The sequence below is a fragment of the Elgaria multicarinata genome, chromosome 7 (assembly GCF_023053635.1).
Source record: "Elgaria multicarinata webbii isolate HBS135686 ecotype San Diego chromosome 7, rElgMul1.1.pri, whole genome shotgun sequence".
NCBI lineage: Eukaryota > Metazoa > Chordata > Lepidosauria > Squamata > Anguidae > Elgaria > Elgaria multicarinata.
This window is the reverse complement of record NC_086177.1, coordinates 71058450-71084064: the sequence shown is the minus strand read 5'-3', so window position 1 is coordinate 71084064 and position 25615 is coordinate 71058450. Positions and strand designations below refer to the sequence as shown.

The 25615-nt window shown below is 41.0% G+C and overlaps 1 protein-coding gene across 1 annotated transcript in view; it reads right to left on the bottom strand.

Moving 5' to 3' along the window:
- Nucleotides 1-25615, bottom strand: part of NKAIN3 (sodium/potassium transporting ATPase interacting 3) — a 271282-nt gene that overhangs the window by 132409 nt on the left and 113258 nt on the right. The window contains exon 2 of the mRNA XM_063130783.1: nucleotides 6706-6843. Coding sequence (XP_062986853.1) covers nucleotides 6706-6843 — 138 coding nt within the window. The remainder of the gene's footprint in view (nucleotides 1-6705; nucleotides 6844-25615) is intronic.

Sequence of the window (25615 nt, the reverse complement as noted above, 5' to 3'; positions counted from 1 at the left end):
TAAGACAACCTCCCTCAACCTGGTGGGCTCCAGATATGTTGGGATGTAATTCCCATCATTCCTGGCCAGCTCCCTATGATGAATATGGAGTTGTAGTCCAACACCTCTGGAAGATGGCTGTTTGAAGGTGTGAGAAAAAGAGGCGACTAGCTCTGGTGCTATGAAATGTCAAAAGAGGTCTCTTTATTTTTCTTATCCGAAATATAAAAAAAAAAGTTCAAAAAACTTTCAACCAAACTTGTACAACGCTCAGTGTTTCGCATCTGGAGATCCTTCGTCAGGAGCTGTACAACGAAATGAATTACTTTTTGCAGTAATCATCAATTTGGAACCTTAAAGACATTTTTTACAAGACCGCAGTTGTGTTCGTTCTGTCTCCGTCAGCAGTCAAACTGTTCTGACACATTTTTTACATTTTTTGAACATTTTTTTATATTTCAGATAAGAAAAATAAAGAAACCTCTTTTGACATTTCATAGCACCAGAGCTAGTCGCCTCTTTTTCTCATAGCCTTTTTGTGGTGCTTTTCCCCTCTTTTTCCACAACTGCTTTAAGGTGCGCCATATATTATTCAAAGAATTCAGATTAATTCCCTGGGTTTTGCAAATGGTCACTTGTATGAAGAATTATATGCTTGTATATTTTTCCATTCACATGCACTGTATACAAGATACCAAGGAGCTGTTGTTGGCCAGAGTTCCCCTTAAAGTGTACATGTCTGTAAAGAACAAACATACACTTGTCTCCCATAATGCGTTAAGCAACCTTATGTTTTCTAATGAATTAGTATAAGAAACACTAATAGCATTAGCAGAAGGGAACCCAGCTCTCCTTTTTATGTCCTTTCAGAAACTCCAGCTGATTGGTCTTATTCAGAAGCAAAGTAAATTAATTTGTGGAGTTCGGTACCTGCACAAATATTATGTCAGCTAATTAACAAGATTATCCAGCATGAAATGAAAATATTGTACAATATGTCTCTGAATGCTTGACTTACAGTAATTAGGCTTTAATTTTGAACTCACTTTCTATTCTTATTTTACCTCTTTCTTCCCACTCTGTAGTCCTTTGAAAGGACTGGGCAGTGCGGCAGGGACTGACACAGGGGGGGATTGGGAAGAACTTTGAATATACAGATGATATCAAGGGCCTGCATAGGGTGATTCAAACATTCACAGGCTGAGGAAGTAAAAGTCTATGAAGTTCTCAGCTTTCACATACAGAGAACAGCTTTTCTGGAAGCACACCCAATGCATGAAAATTATGCTTCTGATTTTCGTTTTTCAAGGGGGAAAAAAGGGCAGCATTCAAGGCTTCTAGTCTGAGAGCCTCTCTAAAATATCACCATATTCTTAGAAATGATAAAGAATTGCAAGACTCACATTATTAATACAGAAATAAACTCTAAAAGAATGCTTTATAAAGTTCTACAAGAGAGATCCTTTAAAAAAATAAAAATAAAATAAGTGATCTTTACACCTCAAAAGCCATTACTGATAAAATTACAGAGAGATCCCAAACGCTGGCATTTTCAAGGGGAAAAGCAATAAACGCTCAACCTTTCCAGCCAGCTAAGGGTCAGCAATATGTGACGGAAGCCAGCTTTTCAAATGGCTTTAGAATTCTTGATTTCTGGATGGGTTAAGCTGTCCCTCAGTCAAAATTTGTGTGACTTAAAGTTATATATGGACTGTGATTGGAATTGTGTTACTTCACACACTTGAAAATCCCATGGCACTATACAGTTATTTATTTTTAAAATTGCTGTCTTTCATTGCCTTTCAGTTCAGTCACAGTTTGAATCAATTCAAGAAGATTCATATATAAATAAATAAATGGGGGAAGTGTGTGAATTCAATGAGCAAATTCAATGTAGAGGACACAATATCATAAGCATAATAAAAGATCATGACAAAAATCAGAAATAGCAAGCTGAAGAAAATGAATTCAAGACTATTGCTTCTAAAAAGCTATAAGCCTCTTCAGGCTTTCACTGAAGACTAGTTAGGGAATCTTTTTTGGCAAGAGCAACAGATTCTATTGTGGAAATAGGGGGCTGCATTCCCCCTTTTGAGCAGGGCAAAATTGGGCAAGGTTGAAGTCCCCCCTCCAAATTCCCTTATTATCAATTTATATTAGGAAGCATGTCAATAAGGAGGACAAGCCTCTGTTTGTCTATTCAGAAGTAATCAGGGTGGAATCACTCAGCAGCATTTTCAAATAGCAGTTCCACTCCGAAGTAAGCATGAGCATGTTGTCTACTCACAAGTAAGTAGGACAAGCCTCTGCATATCTGCCTGACCGTTCAGAAATAAGCAGGACATGCCTCTGCAGGACAAGGCTCAGAAGGAAGCAGGACTGAATCACTCTGTAGCATCCTCCCCTTCAGAGCCCTTTTCATTGCTAAGCAGGGAGAAACACTTCTCTCCAATCAGCTGCTGAAGCAGAGGGGCAGTGGAAGAAGCAGCTGGGCCTGATGGGAACTCCTGGACCTAATGAGGTTCACAGGCCAGAGGTTCCCCATTCTTGGGGTAACTGTAAGCATGACGGGAGATGGAGATGTGTGCTGTGCTCCCACTCCCAACCTCCCATGTGGACAGCGAAAGTCGGTTACAGAGTCCCTCATGATTGGAAACCCTGATAAGCCAGGGTTTCCAGTCATGTGAAGCAATGGAAGTGCATTCAGTCAAATATGCTTACACTCCCCTTGCAAACCTTTCCTGTCAACAAAGGAGAGCCAATGTGGTGTAGTGGCTAGAGTTGTGGACTGGGAGTCGGGAGATCCAGGTTCTAGTCTCCACTCAGCCATGGAAGCTCACTGGGTGGCTTTGGGCCAGTGACGGGCTCTCAGCCCAACCTATCTCACAGTGTTGTTGTTGTGAGGATAAAATGGAGAGGAGAGGGATTATGTACTCCACTTTGGGTTCCTTGGAGAAAAAGCGGTGAGATATAAATGTAATATTTTTCTGTAACAACTGAATTGGGAGAGGCAGAGAATGTTCTGAACCAATGCCTGGATACAGTTATGGCTTGGATGAAGACCAATAAACTGAAGCTGAACCCCCAATAAGACAGGCCTTATGAGTTGGTAGTTTCCAGGTCTAGGAATTGGGGTGTTTGCCTGTTCTGGATGGGGTTGCATTCCCTCTGAAGGAGCAGGTCTGTAGTTTGGGGGTGTCCCTGGATCCATCTTTGTCACTGGAGGCCAAGGTGACCTCGGTGGCCCAGAGCACCCATTATCAACTTTGGTTGGTATGCCAACTACTCCCATTCCTGGTTAAGGATAGCTTAGCCACGCATCATTCATGCACTGGTAACCTCATGCTTAGACCACTAACGCGCTCTGTGTGGGGCTACCCATGTGTGTGGTTCAGAAGCTCGGGTCCAGGTTATTTGAAAGACCGTATTCTCCCTTATGAGCCTGCCCGTGCTTTGAGATCTTCTGGAGAAGCCCTTCTTTCAGTCCCGCCATCTTCACAGGCGCGCTTGGTGGGAACGTGGGAGAGGGCCTTCTCGGTGGCTGCTCCAGTGCTTTGGAACTTTCTTCCCGGGGAAGCTAGGCTGGCTCCCTCCTTGATGGGCTTTCGGAAGCAGGCTAAAACTTTTTTGTTCCATCAGGCCTTTGGAGAATAATCTGGCCCTCCATCTATGTTAATGTCTTATAATTTTGTTGTGTATTTTAAACATTTATGGTTCCCCCCCCCCCCATGTATGTTTTAAACTTTGTAAGGCCGCCTTGAGGCCCAGCACTGGGCAAAAGGCAGGATAATAATAATAATAATAATAATAATAATAATAATAATAATAATAATAATAATAAGAATAAGAATAATAAGAATAATAATAATAAGAAGAAGAAGAAGAAGAAGAAGAAGAAGAAGCAGCAGCAGCAGCAGCAGCAGCAGCAGCAGCAGCACAGCAGCAGCTTCTACTAGTGCTCACGGGGACATCTAGCTCTGCTCATATAATACCTGTGTTAAAAGAACTGCACTGTCTGCCTCTTAGATACTGAGACACATACAAGGTTATGTTGTTATCCTACAAATCCCTAAACAACTTGGGACTGGGATACCTAGAAGGCCACCTTCCCTTATGTACACCCGGGAGACAGCTTCAATCCTCAGAGGAGGTCCTGCTGGCCATTCTGAAACGAACAGAATGCCGCCATGAAGAACCTCAGCAGCGGGCCTTCTCTGTAGCGGCAGCCACCCTCTGGAAAACCCTCCCTCATGCGGTTTGAGAGGTGGAGAATGTAACATTTTTTAAGCACCTCCTGAAAACATTCCCTTTTACATACACTTTCCCTGGATTTTAACTTAACTTAGTTGGTTTTATATCGCCTTTTTAACTTTTAATATTTAAAAAGTGGTGCCGGCCTCTTTAAAAGAGGCGGCAATTAGACCACTCCTGAAGAAGCCTAATCTGGACCCGGAAGATGTTAACAACTACAGGCCGGTGGCTAATATCCCTTTCCTGGGCAAGGTGCTTGAGCGGGTGGTTGCAGGACAACTCCAGGCACTCTTGAATGAAACGGATTATCTAGATCCATTTCAATCGGGTTTCAGGCCTGGTTTTGGAACGGAAACTGCCTTGGTCGCCCTGTGGGATGACCTCTGTCGGGAGAGAGACAGGGGGAGTGCGACCCTGTTGGTTCTCCTGGACCTCTCAGCGGCCTTCGATACCATCGACCATGGTATCCTTCTGGATAGATTGTCTGAGCTGGGAGTTGGAGGTACTGCGTTGCAGTGGTTCCGCTCCTACTTGGATGGCCGATTCCAGAAGGTGGTGCTGGGGGATTATTGCTCTGTGCCGTGGCACCTAAGCCACGGGGTTCCACAGGGCTCTATCTTATCCCCCATGCTGTTTAACATATACATGAAGCCGCTGGGGGAGGTTATCCGGAGATGTGGACTGAGGTGTCATCAATATGCGGATGATACCCAGCTCTACATTTCCTTTTCATCAAACCCAGGTGAGGCAGTGGCTGTTCTGAACCAGTGCCTGGGCACGGTAATGGACTGGATGAGGGCTAATAAACTGAAACTCAATCCAGACAAGACGGAGGTACTGTTAGCGGGTGGTTCTTCTGTCCGGCGAGGTGATGTTTGCCCTGTCCTGGACGGGGTTGCACTCCCCCTAAAGGATCGGGTCCGTAGTTTGGGGGTGCTCTTGGATCCAGAACTGTCACTTGAGGCACAGGTGAACTCAGTGGCAAAGAGCACCTTTTATCAGCTCAGGCTGATATACCAGCTGCGCCCTTATCTGGACAGAGATAGCTTAGCTACAGTTATCCATGCTCTGATAACCTCTCGTTTGGATTACTGCAATGCGTTATACGTGGGGCTGCCTTTGAAAACGGTCCGGAAACTTCAACTGGTGCAAAACAGGGCAGCAAGGTTATTAACAGGGACTGGCCGGCGAGATCACATTACGCCAGTCCTTTTACAACTTCATTGGCTGCCAGTCCAGGTCCGGGCCCAATTCAAAGTGCTGGTATTGACATTTAAAGCCCTAAACGGTTTGGGGCCAGGTTATCTGAAGGAACGCCTCCTCCCATATGTACCTACCCGGACCTTAAGATCATCTACAGGGGCCCTTCTCCGTGAGCCCCTGCCAAAGGAAGTGAGGCAGGTGGCTACTAGGAGGAGGGCTTTCTCCGCTGTGGCACCCCGGTTGTGGAACGAGCTCCCCAGAGAGGTCCGCCTGGCGCCTACACTGTACTGCTTTCGTCGCCAGCTGAAGACCTTTTTATTCACTCAGTATTTTAACACTTAATTTTAACTTAAATTTAAATTTTACTGTTTTAACTCTGTATTTTAATCTTATATCAACTTTGCTGTGTGGTTTTATCCTGGTTGCGCTTTTTATATTGTATTTCATAATTGTGTTTTAACCTGTTGGGTGTTTTACTGTGGTTTTAATTTTTGTGAACCGCCCAGAGAGCTTCGGCTATTGGGCGGTATAAAAATGTAATAAATAAATAAATAAATAAATAAATAAATAAATATACCTGACACTGTTGTTGTTTATGGTTTTAATTGTGCACAGCCCAGAGAGCCTCGGAAAATGGACAGTATAAAAATGTAATAAATAAATAAATAAAATAATAATAACAACAACAATAAACACAGGGAGATTGGAAATGAAGGAGAAGGTTGAGAATGCACATATCTCTAGTTCCCTCTATGCTAACAATTAACCCCCATCATTGAATAAAATAATATAAATAATTGAATGCCTGAAGAAGCATTCGCTAATAGCCATAGAAAGACCTGAATGTAGAACTCGAGAATTCCTTGCTCTTCCAGCTTGCATCTGTTCCATAATTTCTGATACATATAATTTAATCTCAATATTCCACAAATAAAGCAAAGATAATGGAAAACTGAACAGTAACAAATGATTGTACAAAAAAATGGACAATATCCTATTCAACACTATTAATATAAATTATGTTGCAGTAGTCTAAGCAACCTCTAGCGGAATGCCAAAGGCATTCATTGGTGCGGTGGGTTTTCTGGGGAAACCCATTGCACCTGGAAACGCTAGTGGCATTGCATTAGAGGTCGCTACACTAGAACAACATAATTTACATTAGCAGCAGTGTCAAATATGATACTACCCAAACATTTGGATGGGGGAAGTGACATGAAACATTATAAACCTGCTTTTTGGAAGGGGAAAATCAATGAAAATAAAACTTACCACAACTATATATCGAGGTCTGTATTGGATGGTTCCAAACAAACCCAAAATGACAACTATTATGTGCAGGAAATTACCAAGGATTGGAGCCCACTGGAATCCAAGAAAATCAAAGATCTGTCTCTCCAGCGCAGCTAACTGTAAGGAAACAAAAAGAAAATAAAAATGCCTTAATTGGGATTAAATCTGATTTTCATTCATCAATATTCTTAAAACCTACAACTGATCCTTTTGAATAGGACTGTCAATTATGCATTACTTTTGTTGCATTGAAAATGCAGCCAGCACCTTGGAAATATAGTATGCGCCTTACTAAACACAAAAGACATAATTGTAAATCCATATAAATGCTCAGCACTTTGAAGAAGCTTCAGAAGTTAGTACCAAACCTATTGTTTCACCTAAAAACCCATGTGGGAATTGTTTGGGGGAGGGGGATTTTTGCTGTGGGTTTCTCAGGTGTTGTATGGTAAGTAAGATGCTAGTAAGATTCCTCAGAAGCCTGAATTAGCTAGGAAGGCAAGTTAGAAATCTTGAGGTAAAGTTAATATTCGTTACAACATAGTAAGATGATTGCTGGGAGATGATAGTGTTTTAACGGCTTTTAATTTTTTTGAACTACCCAGAGAGTTTCAGCTATGGGTTGGTATAAAAATGTAAGTTATGATATGAAATAAAGAATGTATCTTCTTGTTATTTGTGGTTGCAAAAAATACTTTAACTTTAAATGGATATGTTTGCTAAGTAATGCCCAGTATATGAAAAAAAAAAACCTGGGACTTACTTGCTGCAAGTAGTCATGTCACATAAAAGCATTATACAGCAAGTCATGTATGCGTTTTTAAATAATACTCACATTGGTGCTTGTGATTTCATATAAGTCTTCCTCAAATACATACCCAACTTATGTCTGTTGCATATATTCACATACATACATTTTCTATGACAACAGAGAAACAGACAACAGACAATAGAGCTAATCTTTCAGTTGTAGGTATAATTTTAATCTGTTTAATAAGTGAACAATTAAGTATAATGTTTGATTGTGTGTGTGCGCATGTTAACACTAAAATGAAGACATTAGAAAGAACATACTTCTGTGCTTCATTTGATTGATATGGATCGATTTCAATGAATCTTGAAATCTGAGGGCAAGCCAGAGAGCATTTTTCTTAGCTTTGCTAATATTTAAGTAACAACAGAAACAGAAAATTCTGCTATCATTTCAACCTGTGCGAAACAGCAGAACCAACACAGCTCTTACTGTGCCAACACAGAAAGGAAGACTCCGCTTCTTTGTCTCTTCTTCTTCTCTACCACCCAAAAACCAAACCTCTCTGGGTACATCACAAAAAAGACAACACAAAATAATAAAAATATAATACAGAATATTTAACATACAAAAATTAGAAACAATTTAAAACAGCTAAAAATAGTTACATTAAAATACTGGGACGCAATAAAACAACTGACATCAAAGCCCCATCATATACAAACAAATGCCTAGATGGAAGTCTTAACCTGGCATCAAAAAGGTGAGAATGTTGGTGCCAAGCGAACCTCCGTAGAGAGGGCATTCATTTATTTTTGAAAACCGCCCAGAGAGCTTTGGCTATGGGGCGGTATATAAATGCAATAAATAAATAAATAAAATCAGAGGGCTACCACCAAGAAGGCCCTCTTTTTTTGTTGCCATTCCCTGAAGCACCCTCTGAGGAGGCCACTCAGAGGAAGGCTTCAGATGTTGACTCTAGTGTCCAAGTAGGTTCATACTGGGAGAGCAATTCTGTCAAATATTTACCTATAGTTGCATTACAATTACATGATAAGTACTAGATGTCCAATCAGGAATATCTAGCAATACCCAATCATTGCTTTCCCCCTGTAAGCTACAAGTAGAATTGTAATTGACTTTTCACGCTTCTTAGGATATTCCACACATTCTTTGTATATAATCATGTTTGCATGTTCAGTTGGATCGCATGAAAGGATGAAAGAATGAACGGATGAGGTGCAAACTCCCACCCCTGTTGCTCCAAGGGACCCTCCTTGTTCAAGGCTTTGCACCCCTCCAGCCATTTTGGTGGATTTAGCTTCTCTTTCCCCACATGCAATCCAATGGAGACATTTAAAAACCATTTTTAAAATTAGTGATGTAGCACTCTTTCATTTAAGTAGTATTGCACAATTATTTTAACATTAAAAACATTATTGTGAGCCACTGAGATACGCTATGGAGTGGCATACAAATGTCATAAATTATTATTATTATTATTATTATTATTATTATTATTATTATATAAGTAAATATAAAGATTTGTATTTATTTATACAGTTTATTTATAGTTTATTGCTATGCTTGAATTGTGATTATTTTATTTTAGTGAAATAAAATGAGATCAAACTGTGGTTTCTGATTTTAGCTTGTTTCAATAAACATATTTTAAGTTAATCACAGTTCTCTGTTTGGCTGTAACAACAAACTAACCAGGTTAGCATCATCACAGAGGAGGAAATAAGCCATGGTGGCTTCTTTATCCTGCAATGTGTGCTGCTTGCATGTTGGGGGGAAGGGGAGTGATAATTATTTTTGCTGGCACAACTTGCCATATTGTGCGAACATGGCAAGTGTTCTCACAACATGGGCTGTTGCAGAGTTCTGGGGTGGCTTGTTAACCATGGCAACAAGCTACCCTTGCTGCATTCGCACAACACAGCAAGTCGCATTGGTGAGGATAATTATGCAAATCCTCCCTATACATGACCAGCTTATGCGCAGTGGGGGAAATATGCCACTATGGCTTATTTCCGCCTCCATGACCCTGCAAACAGGCACACTGTGTTTAGCTTAACCCAGAAAGTGGCTGCTTCCAATGTCCACCTTGTGGTTGTGCTACAGGAGGCTTACATTCAGGGTTTATTCCCATAATGCTAAAATAGCATTATGTCCAAACTGAACCATTATATCATTGTTCAGTAATTTTCTACTTTGTTCTCTCCCCACTGTCCTTTCGCCAGTAGCCCAGCAGTTTGTTATTGTCAAATTGTTATTGATTTTAACTTAAGCTTCTTTATGATGATACTAATGTTGTTTTACTTGTATGGAAAAACCTCTTGGCTCAATAAAAATGGATGGCTTTAAAAAAAAAAAAAAAAGGAAAAGGTAATGCACATTTCAATTGTCCACTGTCCAGAACTGAGGCTGAATTTACACATACACATGCACACATGGTTGAAACAACAAAACAGCAAATGAAAATTATAGGAAAGAAAGGAAAGGAACCTCTCGTGCAAGCACTGAGTCATTTCTGACTCTTGGAGGGACGCCAGCTTTCGCTGACGTTTTCTTGGCAGGCCTTATAGCGGGGTGGTTTGCCGTTGCCTTCCCCAGCTGTTATTACCTTTCCCCCAGCTAACTGGGTACTGATTTTACCGACCTCGGGAGGATGGAAGGCTGAGTCGACCCGAGCCAGCTGCCTGAAACCAGCTTCCGCTGGGATAGAACTCAGGCCATGGGGAGAGTTTCAGGTGCAGAAACTGCTGCTTTACCGCTCTGCGCCACATGAGGCTCTTGAAAATTATAAGGTGTCATCAAATTACAACTTTATAAAGTTATCAAGTTCAAAATCATCATGGCTTTAAATTCTTGGTCAGGATTAGAGAACATTTTGTTAATATTATTTCATTATTCTGCTTCCAAGAACTTTCATGTTTCCTAGTATGTTACTCTACAGATTGACTGCTCCATTTACACTAAGCAAATATTTTAACACGAAAGCTGCGCTCTGTAAAGATGTACTCCGGTCTGGTAATAGCCTAGCTACTTTAATGAAAACTCACAGGGCCAACATATTACAGAAAAAATGATTTAAGATTGAATTTCAACCCTCCTGTAACTGACTCAAAAACACTAGTATTGAGACCTCTGGCTAAATAGGCTATTGGATCCCCACAAACACTTGGAATAAAATGTCTATAATGGAATTTAAGATAGCCAGTATAATACTACATAAATGCCAGCACACACTTGGCAAAGGAGTATGAAATGTACTGTTTTTCCTTCCTTGCTTGACATATAAAAGTATAGATCAGTGATCTAAAATTCAGTACTTCGTTTTCTCAGCTTTTCATGCTCTACACATTACTGCTAGGTTTTATTATTATTTTAAATTTTTGTTTTTATGTGTTCTGTTTTATTGTAATGGCTACACAAATAAACTATTTGATTGATTGATTGATTGATTGATTGATTGGATGATTGAACATAAAGCATTAGCTGCATTCACTGAAGTATAGAATTAATCCATCTATCCTGCTCACTGAATATCTCTATCAGAACAGGCAAATATTCAGAGATATTGTGCACACAACACAATACTAAGTCAACAAGAATTATAAGCCTTTCAAGTTGATGAAAAGGCTGCCTCTATTCAGATGATAACAAGAAAAGCTTCACCAAATGAATGTGATGAAGAAAGCCAATACGGCTTTCTGCAGAATATAATCATCATATAGTGTAGCATGTGTCCTTCAGAGGTCTATTGATAAGGTAAAGCGGTGAGTATTCACAGGATCCCTGGATGTAACTAAGAAACATGTTCCATTAGAGGTGTATTCATTCTTTAGATGGCTTGTTTGTGGCAGGGTAGGTGCTATATCTTAAGAATGCAAACGCAAACAGAGCCATGATGCTCAATGTGAAATGCGGATCAAATATGAAATTACAAGAAACAAAAAACAAACCAAAAAATACCATGGTCCTGCTTTCCATGCATGTCCTGCTGCAGCAGGTAGTTGTAAGACTGTCAGTTCACCAAGCTACAATGAAGAAGGTTGCTGGGTGTCTCTATGGATATGGTCCGTCTGTAGAGTATTACTGCCTTCACTGGTATGAAACACAAATAGCTGAGACTATTATGTGTGACATTAACAACAATAAAGGTGTAGGATGGAGGCATTTTCCTTGCAGTAGACAATGTGGATTTCATAGAGGAAGCTCCTGATGGAAAAATGCCACACATGCAGCTGCACTTGCAATTTATCAACAGAAACAACCAGGTGACAGCCTAACAGCCACACAGCTGATGAAATCATCTAGCAGTCATGCACTGGTAGGCTTTCCAGGCATTCCGACATCAATCAAAGATTGCACCATGCCAGCAAAACCAATGCCCTAGTATCCGAGTTTTAAAGATTTTAAGCCATCCACAGGCAGTGTTGATAATGATATTAAGACATGGCTCATATCAAAGGTTTTTGTAAGAACTGAGGAAAACCGTGCATAAGTTACTGAAAATGAAGGTCAAGGAGACAACGTGCAGAGAGGGTTTCACATGCTGGAAAAAATCCTACATGGTGTGCATGCAATTTAACAAGACAGAAATCTCAAACCAGAACAAAAGGATCACAAAAAGTATAATATAGTCAATTAACAAGGCTAATAGTGCTAGTGTGAATCAAAATGAAATTATAATTGTTCTAGAATACACATGCACATCACGCTGACTGTGTTTTAACAATGATAAATGCGTTCATTGACAGTGAATAAAGTCAATACAATTGTCTTTTCAACTCAAATTATTTTAGGTAAATTTTGATAAAAATAAAAGCAGTCATATATAGTAAAAGGTGAATCCAATTACTTTTTTCAACCCTGATTATCTGAGGTGAGTGACCTGTAATTATTCAACGTTAACTCCAGAATGTGGTGTCGTTTCTACATTTCTTCAGAAAATTATTGTATGTGAGACCAGATTATTCAATATACATAGGGTGACCATATGAAAAGGAGGACAGGGCTCCTGTATCTTTAACAGTTGCATAGAGAAGGGAATTTGAGCAGGAATCATTTGTGTGCATGCAGCACCTGGTGAAATTTCCTCCTCATCACAGCATTTAAAGCTGCAGGAGCCCTGACCTCTTTTGTATCTGGTCAAAAGGGCCGGGATCCTACAACATTAACTGTGGTGATGAAGAGAGAATGTCACCAGGTGCTGCATGCGTAACATTGACACCTGCTCAAATTCCCTTTTCTATGCAACTGTTAAAGATACAGGAGTCCTGTCCTCCTTTTCATATGGTCACCCTAATATACAGCCACACTGTATTCCTCTCTTACTTCCTGCTGAATGTTAGGGCTGAGGATTATGTAGAAAAAAAATTAATTGGAGTGGTTTAAAGCAGCTCATTTACTCCAATGCAAAAACTTCTTTGCCCTAAAGTTTTCCCAGTCGGATCATATCCCTGGATACCAATGTCAAGCGTGTAGGAGGAATTTCGTGGCTTGAGCCACGATTTATGCATATATGAAACCCTTCTTGCACCTGGTATATGTAGCACCAATATGTAAGTACCTGCACCATCAACAGCATTTTCAACACAATTTAGTTTTACTACAGGAACAGAGCATTAATCATGCTGTAGTAGGGCCTAGCAAAAAAAGACATATACCTTGGATATGGGACTGTACATCCTAGTGAATCAGACTCAAAGGGACCAAGACAATCTATAACAATGACAGTATTGCACATATGAAGAGCTCTCCTGAATCAGATCAAAGGCCAATCTAAACCTGTATTCTGTTCCCACAGTGGCCAACTAGATGCCCATGGGAACCCCACCAGCAGGACATGAGTTTAATAGCATATTCCTGCTCACATGATGTAGTAACAGATGTTCAAAGGCAACACATAGTTATCATAATTAGGAACCACTGATAGCCTTATCCTCTATGAATTTGTCTAATCCCCTTTTAAAGCTGTCCAGGTTGACAGAAATCACTATATTGTGTGGTAGTGAATTGGCTTGTCAGAGGAGAGGGGCAAGAGTCAGACCGAGAAAAGCAGCAGCAAGAGATTGTAGGTTCTGGCATCTCAAAATGTAGATTCTGGCATCTCAGAAAGCATCTCGCAACTCAGTGAATTACTACCAGAAGCTTAAAAAAATGTGGTGACCTTTCATTTTACGGGTACAGGCACAAAGCTATGTGCAGTGCAGTGATCTGTGCAATGCGTCCTTTGTACTGTAATTCTTGTCATTTACAGAATTTTGGTTAAAAGAAAATCTCCTTTTTCATCTTTTGACAGATACCCAAAATAGTCCATGAACCTTCCTATTGTCAACCGTGGCAACTAATAATAAGTTTCCTTCACAGAGAGAACACAGGAAGAGAGGGAGGAAAGAAAGAAGTGTGGGGTGTGTATTCTTCTTTCTCTAGGGAATGTTACTGAACTAATTTAAACAGCTGGTAACATGACATGAAATTTTGGGGAGTGCATATTTTTATATTGATTTTGTGGCAAAGACTCCTCAAGGCAGTTTGCAAGATACAAATTTAAAACAATAAATACAAAGTATGATTAACTAAAACAGCAGTACAAAATATTAACAACAACAACTACAACTCAAATATATAAAATAAAGATGGGTACCCCTTCATTTAAAAGCAGACTGGAACATGCAGGTCATTAAGGTCTATTTAAAAAGAGTCAGGAAGTTAGCCACACAGACTAGGGATGTGCTCCACTTCTAATCGGACCGGCGAATTAGAAGCAGAGCGGGGTGCTTCGCCTCCCCTTAAGGTGGAGGCGAAGAGGATTGGGGGGCTGGCGGAGTGTGGCGAAGAGGATCGAGGTGAAGGCGGATCCTTTGCCTCGATCTGGAGCTCTGCCGGAAAGGTAAGTGGGGTGTACTGGGCCCTGCCGCTGTCGCTGTCACCCATGCGGCGACAGCGGTAGGGCCCGGTAAACCCCCCCTCCTCTCCCTTACCTGCCTCCGTCCGCTGAACCGCGGGCTCAGTTGAAGAAGCCGACGGAATGCGGACGGAGGCAGGTAAGGCCCCCCTCCCCCTTGGTCCCTTACCGGGCTCTGCCGCACGGGCGGCGACGGCGGCAGGGCCCAGTAACCCCCCCGCCCTCTTCTCCCTTACCTGCCTCCGTCCGCGGTCCGTCGGCTTCTTCAATTGAGCCTGCGGTTCAACCAGGAAGTCTGGGCCGCAAGTGCTACTTGCAAGTGCGGCCCAGACTTCCTGGTTGAACCGCGGGCTCAATTGAAGAAGCCGACGGACCGCGGACGGAGGCAGGTAAGGCCCCCCTCCCCCTTGGTCCCTTACCGGGCTCTGCTGCCGTACGGGCGGCGACGGTGGCAGGGCCCGGTAACCCCCCCGCCCTCCTCTCCCGGCCTTACCTGGCACCACTCCCCTCCACTGCGGAGCTCCGATTCGGAGCCAGAGCTCTGTGGCGAAGAGGAGCGGAGTATGGGCGGAGTGGTGCGGAGCGGCCCGCAGGGCGGAGCAGGGGGTCCGTGCACACCCCTAACACAGACGTTCCATGGTAGGGTAGTCTATAAGGACTGGGGCACTACAGAAAAGTTCTTTTTAATCTCTTCTGCCCTCTAACCTAATAATTCTTCCCAGCAGATCTTAGAGACAGATCTTAGGGACAGGCTTAATGGTTCTAACACAACTTTAGTTACATGCAGGAGAAGGGGCTTGTAGGGAAAAGGAAATTGGACCATCTGTACCTTGTGGACCCTGAAGCTGCGTTTATTTCAGCCCCTGCCCTCAGGTATTTAAGTGTGGCTGCCAGAGGCTGTGCCTCGGTGTTTCATCAAATGCGATGCTAACGGCACACTTAACACTGCACTAGGTGGCATACAGGAATTGTAAAGGAAGCTATGCACATCTTATGGCTTCTGCAGTGGGGCAGCAACCCTCCATAGTTATGAGAAGCAACCCTCCTACCACACCCACCTACTCTCCCTAGGAACCACAGCTTACCTGGCAAAGGTGAGTCCTCCAACAGACACCTGCACCATTTGACTCTTTGACCTATATGTTATGTGCATGTTGTTCAGATCTTGATGTTTGGTTGGTTCTTAGACAATTTTGTCTCCTTTCTTCTTGGTTTTATTTGATTTCAGGAAAGGAGCTGTTGTGTTCAGTTGTTTTAACCTTGTTTATAGTCATAAATAAACAAGATATATGGCTAGTAATGTGAGAACATGGATGAAGATGTGTGTTCCAACGCATATCAGCATCGGTATTCAATTCAAAGCAAGTAGTATTGCCAGACTATACCTCCTCATGGTTGTGCATTCTGATTCTGCACATCTGATTTATGCACATGGTTTCAAAACAGCAGGTATATTCACTTACACACATAGATGTCTTTAGCTAGACTGGGGCAAATATGTTTAGCACAAATTACAAATACTGATTGCATTACAGGCTTATTAGCCTACTAAGAAGAGAGAGGTCTTATGTTAATAATACCCTACTAAGTGTCAATGACCTAGCATGTTAATCTGGTTACTTTACTACTTCAGAAACATTAAGCATAAAGAGGATTTCAACACTGAGTGGATCAAGGAAGAGTTTACCAGGTCTCGAAATAAAATGCTACACAGATACTTTTATATAGCATATTTTAAGGACAACGAGCAGGTATAATCATTTATAAACAGCACCTTAATTCTCCCAGTGAATGGCATATGGCTGCTTCAAGCAAATTTGAAGCTGCATCTTTGAATTTAAAATACATTCCGATACTTCATTAAAATAATGAGAAGCACTAGAGAGAAAACACTAGTAAATGGAGAAACTCTGGCAGAAAAAGGTTAAAGGAAGATGACAGAATAGCTTGCTAAAAGCAGCACTATTTTAATCCTAAATCCGGCACCCAATCAAGTCAATTGTTGTATAGTAAAGACTCAGGATTGAATCCAGACTTAGTCATATTTTTTATTTATTTATTTATTACATTTTTATACCGCTCAATAGCTGAAGCTCTCTGGGCAGTTCACATATGTAGAGCAGACCCATTGAAATAGCTCCTTTGATTTCACTGAGTATACTCTAAGTATAACTAAGTCTGGATCCAACCCTACTGAGCAAATTATCCATTTCTGCTCGGAGTCGAATAAAGTGATACAGTAATGGGAAGCCAAAGTCCCTCATGTAATCCTATCCTTTGATGTCAGCCACCACTAGAAGATGACTCAAATCCCTACCCATTAAAAGCACAGGCTTGAGGCTGCCTGGTTCATTTTTGGTTGTCTCCTGGAAATACCCTTCCATTGTCCTGCATCAATCCTCTCACATCTGTCCAAAATTACGGTGCCTTCCTGGAGCGATGGCAAGAATTTCTCCTACAGGTCAGAACCAAGAAAAAGAAGAAGTACTGGCCTTCTTTGTTAAATAAGAATTGCTAGTCTTGTTCAGATTTGATGTGATTGAGGACCCTGAAGACGGTTCTTCATTTTGAACATTATTTAAATGATAACTTTAGACCCTTGCCTATCCTGGCTGGTGAAATCAACCAGGACTGGGCTGGGTATTTGAACTTGAAGAAGACTGATGCCTCCTTGAGGGAAAAAGTAGTTCTCACTAGCTTAAAGGAAGCAGTGATGAGAAGCCTCCATGAGCCACAGATTCTGTGCCCCTGATTTAAAACCTTAAATGGGTTGGGTCTACATTCAGCTGTACCAGCCTGCCTGCATTCTGAGCTCATCAACAGAGGCTCTTCTGACTTGGCTTTTTCAGTAGTGGCTCCACATCTCTAGAATGAGGTCCCATCAAGTTCATTAGGCCCTTTCATTGCTTTTTAGGAAAGCTCTGAAGACCCAGTTTTGCTAACCTTTTATTAATTGAAATTTTATTAATTTGCTAACCTTTTATTAATTTAATAACCTTTTATTAATTACAAATTTTGTTTGTAATCACTCTTACAAGTGATTACAAGTGAGACAGACTTTGTATTTCTGGGCGCAAAGATTACTGCAGACGCTGACTGCAGCCAGGAAATCAGAAGACGTTTACTTCTTGGGAGGAGAGCAATGACAAATCTTGATAAAATAATTAAGAGCAGAGACACCACACTGACATCAAAGGTCCGCATAGTTAAAGCAATGGTATTCCCCGTAGTAACCTATAGCTGCGAGAGCTGGACCATAAGGAAAGCTGAGCGAAGGAAGATAGATGCTTTTGAACTGTGGTGTTGGAGGAAAATTCTGAGAGTGCCTTGGACTGCAAGATCAAACCAGTCCATACTCCAGGAAATAAAGCCAGACTGCTCACTTGAGGGAATGGTATTAAAGGCAAAACTGAAGTACTTTGGCCACATAATGAGAAGACAGGATACCCTGGAGAAGAGGCTGATGCTAGGGAAAGTGGAAGGCAAAAGGAAGAGGGGCCGACCAAGGGCAAGATGGATGGATGATATTCTGGAGGTGACAGACTTGACCTTGGGGGAGCTAGGGGTGGCGACAGCCGACAGAAAGCTCTGGCGTGGGCTGGTCCATGAAGTCACGAAGAGTCGGAAGCGACTGAACGAATAAACAACAACAACAATCACTCTTTTATTTGTATTTATTTATTTGTATTTATTTGTATTTATTCTTTTATCTTATATGCTGAATTAGGAAGTTTCCACCCTTAAATGATACCTAAGAAATATTTTTAAATAAATAAATGAAATACTATGATTTTCTCCTCGATCCCACTCTGTTCAACAAAGATCTAGAAATTATCTCCTTGACTCTTGCCATTACCATCTACGCTCACTTAGCCCTACTTTTGCTTATTACTGTTCACTATTTACAGTAGATAGGTGGTGCTATTTAGCAGAATAATATTTAACAGAATTCTCCATGATGTATCTTAGCAGTATGCTCAGAGGCAGAGCACGCTCCAGCTGTTCTTCTGCCTGTCTTTACACTCGGGTTGACAAGGAACTACACCATTTCTGCCAATTGCTTCCTAAACAAAGTTGTGAATATGATGAGAAAAGGCTGAGTCTTTTCATCTATCAGTAAAAACGATATTTAAATTATATATCATCATCAACAACAACAGCAACAAAAATATAAGATACTCTCAAACAAAAAGTCGGTTAAGAGAGAAATTATCTTTTTAAGAGTTCATTTCAAATTATCTCTTTGATATTTAGTAAACTTAGCAAATACAATGACTTGACCATTTTACACAGACTGCTAAATGGGGGGTGGAGTAATGTGAGATGGTAAGGAGGCAAAGGTATAGGAAGGAAGCCAATGAGCTAAGCCTGAGAAAGGTAAGGGCTGAGCCATGAACATGAAAACAAAAGAATGCGCCCTTTGTAGATCTGGTCCAGGCTGTGAACTGCTAAGAGTGGTAGCACTTTTTTTCTGTCTAAACATGCATAGAATTGCACCCTAGCAGAAGAAAAAGATACCTGTCAAGTCCATTATTTGACCCAGGACATAATAACCCAGTTAAAGCTGTTTCCTGTGGGATAACAGCAATCTTGTTGGTCCACAGGAGCAATTACTATTCAACAGTGTACTCATTATTAGAAGAGGCCATCTTCAATTTTTCATTTTTTTCATTCAATATGTTCCTTGTGTTCTTGATCCTCAAGTTTTGAAAACAGCAGCATTTGTGTTCAAGCAAACAAGGCAAAGCTACTTTCCCATTTGTTGTTTCTTGCCATCATATCCTGAAACAAACATTAATCTTGTACCTTTGTTAACAGATGGTCCAACTCAATGGGTACCTACCAGATGGAACAATTCCTATTTTTAGTGTACAACCCATCACACCAAATGGTTTAAATATGTATCATTGCCTACAAGAATCAGCTAAGGTGAAAAATGAAGAGTCCCCCGTGCTTCAGTCTAACTTCCCCCCCCCCACACACACACAGAATACTGGGGCCTTTGTTTTATAAAGCAAATTATTCCTGAGAAAGCTTTAGCAGTTATTCTCATCTTTCCATCTCTCACACATTTCCGTATTGGAAGCTATCATGAATTATAAACTCCTGGAAATATATTATTCCGTTATATTGTTTCAGCCTCTTACCGCTGACACAAGCATACGTATTGCAATGTGAACTCATATAGAAACCACAAGCACGAATAAACCAATAAACACATCCATCATGTGCTCCTCTTCTTTACACTCCTGCTCTCTGAAAAAGAGGGAAGTTCTTCGGTGTTGCAGCATATTTAAATTAATCCTCCTCTACTTAAGGGTCTCTTGCTCTGTGTTAGCCAAACACTGCTTTTGTATCCAAATCTCAAAACTCTCCATAATCATTAATGAATTCTCTCTTTCCACTGAATTTAGCAAAGAAAAAATAATTAGCAAGGATGCCAAATGCCTTGCCCAAGGATAAGCAGGAAATTGGCAATAAAAATAAGAACACAATCAGTTAGGGTATGCCAATAGCAGACAATTTTTTATGGGATTTGTTCTATTACATACAGCTAGGAGCTTAAGCAGCCAATACACATTATTGTTCCCTTCCCCAATTTGCTTTCTACCAAATTTTAAGTAAACAAACTACTAATTCAGAGAAGAGCTTACCAGGCCCCGGTGATATTATTATTTGAATAATCTTTTCCTCATTCTTCCATTAATCCACCCACTCTCATACCAGATTCACATGAAGAGTGGGTCAGGGCCAGGCTAAGATGCAGATAGCTACCACCAAACGATCAGCAGTCAGGTAAAATGGGGAGGAACCAGAGGAAGGGGGCATCTGGGGAACCCTTGAGGTTGTCACACAGAGGAGGGGCAAGGACCTCTTCTCGATCATCTCAGAGTACAGGACACAGAATAATGGGCTCAAGTTACAAGAAGCCAGATTCCGGCTGGACATCAGAAAAAACTTCTTAACTGTTAGAGCAGTACGACAATGGAACCAGTTACCTAGGGAGGCCATGGGCTTTCCCACACTAAAGGCATTCAAGAGGCAACTGGACAACCATCTGTCAGGGATGCTTTCAGGTGGATTCCTGTATTGAGAAGGTGGTTGGACTTGATGGCCTTATAGGCCCCTTCCAGCTCTACTATCCTATGATTCTATGGAGGACTGGACTTTGGCCAACAGGCCTTGAGGTTCAACACCCTTGACTTAAATAGCCTTTCCTTTCATCTTGGCTGTGTGTATATGAACACACACTTTTGAAAGTCACAAATACACTTCTGAGCATAGCTGCTTTGAAAAAATTATTAGCTTGAAAGTGTAAGATACAAAGGAAAGTTTAAACCAGGGAATCTGGCAATGGAGCAGCTCTCAGGGAGATGGGAACACTACTCTGACCCTTGCTGCTCTCCAGTGCCACCCCAATAATGACCACGGCCCTTTCTACACCTAAGGATTATCCCAGGAAAATGGAGGGATCATCCCTGCCTGCTCCTGGGATCCCCAGTGTGTCATTTGTATGCACAGGGATGATCCTGAGATTATCCCTGGAAAAAAGGCAGGTGTAGAAACAGCCAAGAAGTAATTCCTCAGGTCAGCAAGACCATGTGAAGTAGGGAGCCAATAGGAGCTCAGCTAGCCTTATATTATTGCTGCTTCAGGCATAGTTCTCCATCCAAGAATCTTGTCAGATGATGTAGCTGCTGTAGACAATTGCTGTGCCTTGATTCCTATTTAGAACCTGACCATCTGCTTCCATTTGATCATATATCTGCCTTTTCCCCTTCTGATCCTTGCTTACAGCTCTGAACCTTGACTATGGCAGGATCTACACTACTGCTTTAAAGTGCTTTATAAGAGTTTTGACAACTGGGACAACCAGGACATACTCCATATACAGTTGTCAAAACTGTTATAAAGCACTTTAAAGCAGTAGTGTAGATCCAGTCTAAGTACTTGTCTATGGTTCCTCCAACTGACCACTTACAGGCCTGATCTTGTACAGTCCTGAGAGGAAGTGTTGCTGAAGTAGATTCTGTTGAAACAAAAGCTTTCCAACTCTCCACTCCCACCTCCACCAAACCATGAACCGTTTAAAAATAAGGAAAAATATGGGGAAATGGTTTATATTTATATTTTTTAAAAATCCCCTGAATTGTCAATAGCCTTCTTGTGAGGTCTATTTGTTCAAATATAATTTTCTTTCCTTTTAATATTTGTTTTAGTCAAAATGTAAGTGTTAAAATGATTACCACACACACTTGGGTATGGATTCCCAAATAAGCACTTTTTAATGTAATCAGTTCTCATTAGTTGGCCTTCTGGAAGAAATCTCCCTACAACACTATTAAAGCGAGGGTTGACGACTTGGTGGCTCACTGCCAAAACTATTATGCGAGTGTTGATTGAAGAAGTTTACATGAGCTTGTTCACCATTCCGCGCAACCCCCCTTTCTACATCACTTGTCTCAGCATAAGCCAAGGTGATATTAATGGATTGCTACTGAGTGGGCTCCATTTTCCAAGACCCTTCAGTCAGTGTTAATCATGAAGTGCAGTGAATACATTTTTAATACAACTGTATACACAGCTAGATTATGCACCTGCTAGATGTGAGCATAACGCCCATCCTCTGGAGACCCGTTTCATTTTCAAAATGTCAAGATATGCTCGACAGCAAGCATGGAGCAGGCTCTGCTTCATACAGAATGGATGGGGTGCTCTTTAAAATAAAAGACTTTAAATATCACACTTGTTATGTTTTAAAGGAAAGCCAAACAACCTGAAAATCCTGAAGGTTTACCCTAGCATACAGGATAAACGCAGTATTTCTCTTAAGAGTTTTACGTGGCATAACCCAGTAGAAGTTAATTAATGCTTTTAGACTGAAAGGCAACAGACCCAATGCAGTCTGGAGGTTAATTTGTTCATTTTGGCCCCATTTCCTAAGTGAAACACTCTCTTGCCATCCCTGCAGTTAACATACAAGAGAGGAATTTGTAATTGGTACCTATCTCCTCCAAGACATTCGTTTTCTTTTCGTACAGTTATTTGTCACTCAATCAATAATTAACTAAAAGAGTGATGGAATGGGAGCGCAAAACAAACACTTTACAGAGGGGCTGTCTAAAGAATGGCAAGCAATTACAAAACCCATCATTAATCTTTTGTAAACTGCCCAGAGAACTTCAGCTATGGGGTGGAATAGAAATGTAATAAATAATAACAACAACAATAATAATAATCCAGTATATTTGTTATTAGGATATTTTTTCTTATCTTCCTTAAATAATACAATGATAAAAGTATCTATGGAATCAGTTAGAAGCATTTCAAGCATTATCTTGCTCATTCACAACTGCTAGGTAGCGGCCAAGGAATGTGGTTAAAGATGCTTCTTACATTCATAACTGAAGTAGGACTTCATGTTTCTTAAAATGTACAACTGAACCTTTATCCTTCTTAAATGCTCCGAAATTTCTAGTTCATTTAGAACAATATCTCAGAGTGATTCTGGGCTTCATCTAGCTTCATTTTATTATATATGTTATATTATACATACTAGCTTGACTGACGCAGACTATCTGTGAGTTATTACTTTATTGCTCGCAGATAGTCTGCATCTCCCATTGGACTCCCCCAGCTGCACTCTCCAGTCCCTCCCAGCCACTCCACCCCCACCCCACCCCGGGGCTTACCTGAGGCCTCCATGTGCGCCGGCGAGCCACCCAGCCTTCTCTCTGGGCTCCCTACTCACAGCCACTGCCCCTCCCCCGCTAGCCTGCCCATCAACTTACCTGCTTCATCAGTTTTATGTTTTAATTCCGCTGCTCCCCTCACTTCCTCTCTCTCCCTCCTAGCCACTGCCCCCACTTTTGCCTGCCTGCTGACCTGCGGGACTTACCTGAGGCCTCCATGTGTGCTGGTGAGCAGCCTGGTGTCATCTCTGAGCTTCCCTCCCTCCCAGCCACTCCCCCTGCTCCCTCCCATATGCTTCTCTCCACTCCCAGCTGTGTTTATATATCCTGTTGCTTAGCAACACAAAGTTCTTCTCATAGCTCCAAACCTCCAGTGTGCAAAGTTCTTCTCATAGTTTGGAACCTCCAGCATGTTGTAGCTCAGAACTTCTAGCATACAAAGTTCTTGCTCAGAAGTTCCAACATGCAGCACACACATTGCCATGCACCTTAGCATTTTATCTAGAGAGATTATATATAATAACTTACATTTAGATTAAGTTTAGCTCAAACTGCCAACACACACACACACACACACACACACACACACACACAAGAGGCCAGGCAGAATTCTACAGGCTGAACACTGATAATTCCAGGCTTAAGTCAAACCTTTGCAGAAAAATATGATTTGGCTATGAAATACCTATTTGGGGACGGGGGAACACAGGATCCAAAAATTAGATCTGCCAGCATAGCATCTTCAGCTAATCAGTCTGGTGCTCTCCAGATATCTTGTACTACAACTCATATAAGCATTGACCATTGGTCATACTAGTAGGGGCTGATGGGAACTGTAGTCCAAAACATTTGTATAGCACTAGGCTGCCTCAAACTTGATATTCAAGTGCTTGACCAAGCATTTTTATAAGCTTTCAGCTGCTTGTGTTCCAGTGTTTCTCCGAGATTAGGACAAAATCCACAGTGGTTTTACGCCCATATTTTAATTATATGGTCTCTATTGAAAATATGAATCCATAATTCCTTGTTACATATTTTGACATGCCTTCTTGAAATCTTATTTGGCTGTTTAAAACAACAACAACCACACAGAGAAAACTGCACTATCCTTTCTTCTGTACCTCTGAACCAAACATTGATTTCATTTCTCCAGGATAATCATAAATCCAGCTTGGAACCTTCACTAATTTCATTATTTTTCTACATTGGGTGAATAGCCTACTTATTTACTTTCTTTCTCACACACAGGCACACAGCACTTACTGTTTTGACTGGTACAGTAGCTAATGGAATTAATTCAGAAATATAGTTTTCAAAAGACTTTTATTCTAATGTCATTTGCAGTGTTTGTTACCCTGTTTCCCCGAAAATAAGACAGTGTCTTATATTTATTTTTGCTCCCAAAGATGCGCTAGGTCTTATTTTCAGGGGATGTCTTATTTTTCCATGAAGAAGAATACGGTACACATTTATTGTTGAACAAAAAAAAAGGTCTTATTTTCGGGGGATGTCTTACTTTCAGGGAAACAGGGTAATATAGCTACATATTGTTTTATAGAATTTATTAGGGATTTCACCAACACATACATCAACTAAAGTTTTAAAGCCAAACTACATACTGCATAGGAGATCTGTGATTGGCACCTGACATTTTAATTTTCACTTAAAAGCACCTGTGGGGGCTAACAGCAATGGAAGAGGGTGGAAGGAGACAAAGAAATTTGGAAAACAACATAGGGACTCACACCCTCCCTCAAGTACTGCTACTTGAATCCAGTTTGGAGCACCCGATCAATGCTATCTTAAATGGCTTCCTGCCCCCTGAGTCCCATAATAATGAGCAAGCTGCTTTAAAAAGCAAACCAAAAAACCCCTGTAAGGTATGCCATGTTTAGGATCTGTAAAAAGGCATCTATGTAGAATTTCTCTCTCTCTCTCTCTCTCTATATATATATAGCATAAATCAGCTTCTGTATCAATAGATTAGACCATAGTCAAGGCAATGCCAATTTTTCAAAAGGTATCCAGGAAATTAGAGCTAACATCTGTTCTGGGCAAATTGCTGCAAATGGCTAAAGAAGAATCAATATGTCTTCCGCAAAGGTAAATCCTGTCTCACTAACTTTTTCAAATTCTCCAAGAGTGTCAACAGATATGTGAACAGTGGTGATCCAGTAGATATTGTCTACTTGGGCTTTCAAAAAACGTTTGAATAAGTCCCACACCAAAACAAGCTTTGGGATAAGAAGACAGGTCTTCATACAGATCAGAAAATAGTTAAGGAACAGGAAGCAGAGAGTAGGAATAAAATGAACAGTTTTCAAAATGGAGGGAAGAAATGAAAACTCCTGAGGATCTGTACTGTTTAACTTGCTCATAAATATTAGGGGTTAGAAGTGAGCAGCAAGGTGACCAAATCTGTGGAGGACCCCAAATTATTCAGGGCAAAAGAAACAAAACAAATTATGCAGAGCTCTAAGAAGGATCACTCCAAATTGGGTCAATAGGCAATAAAACACTAAATGC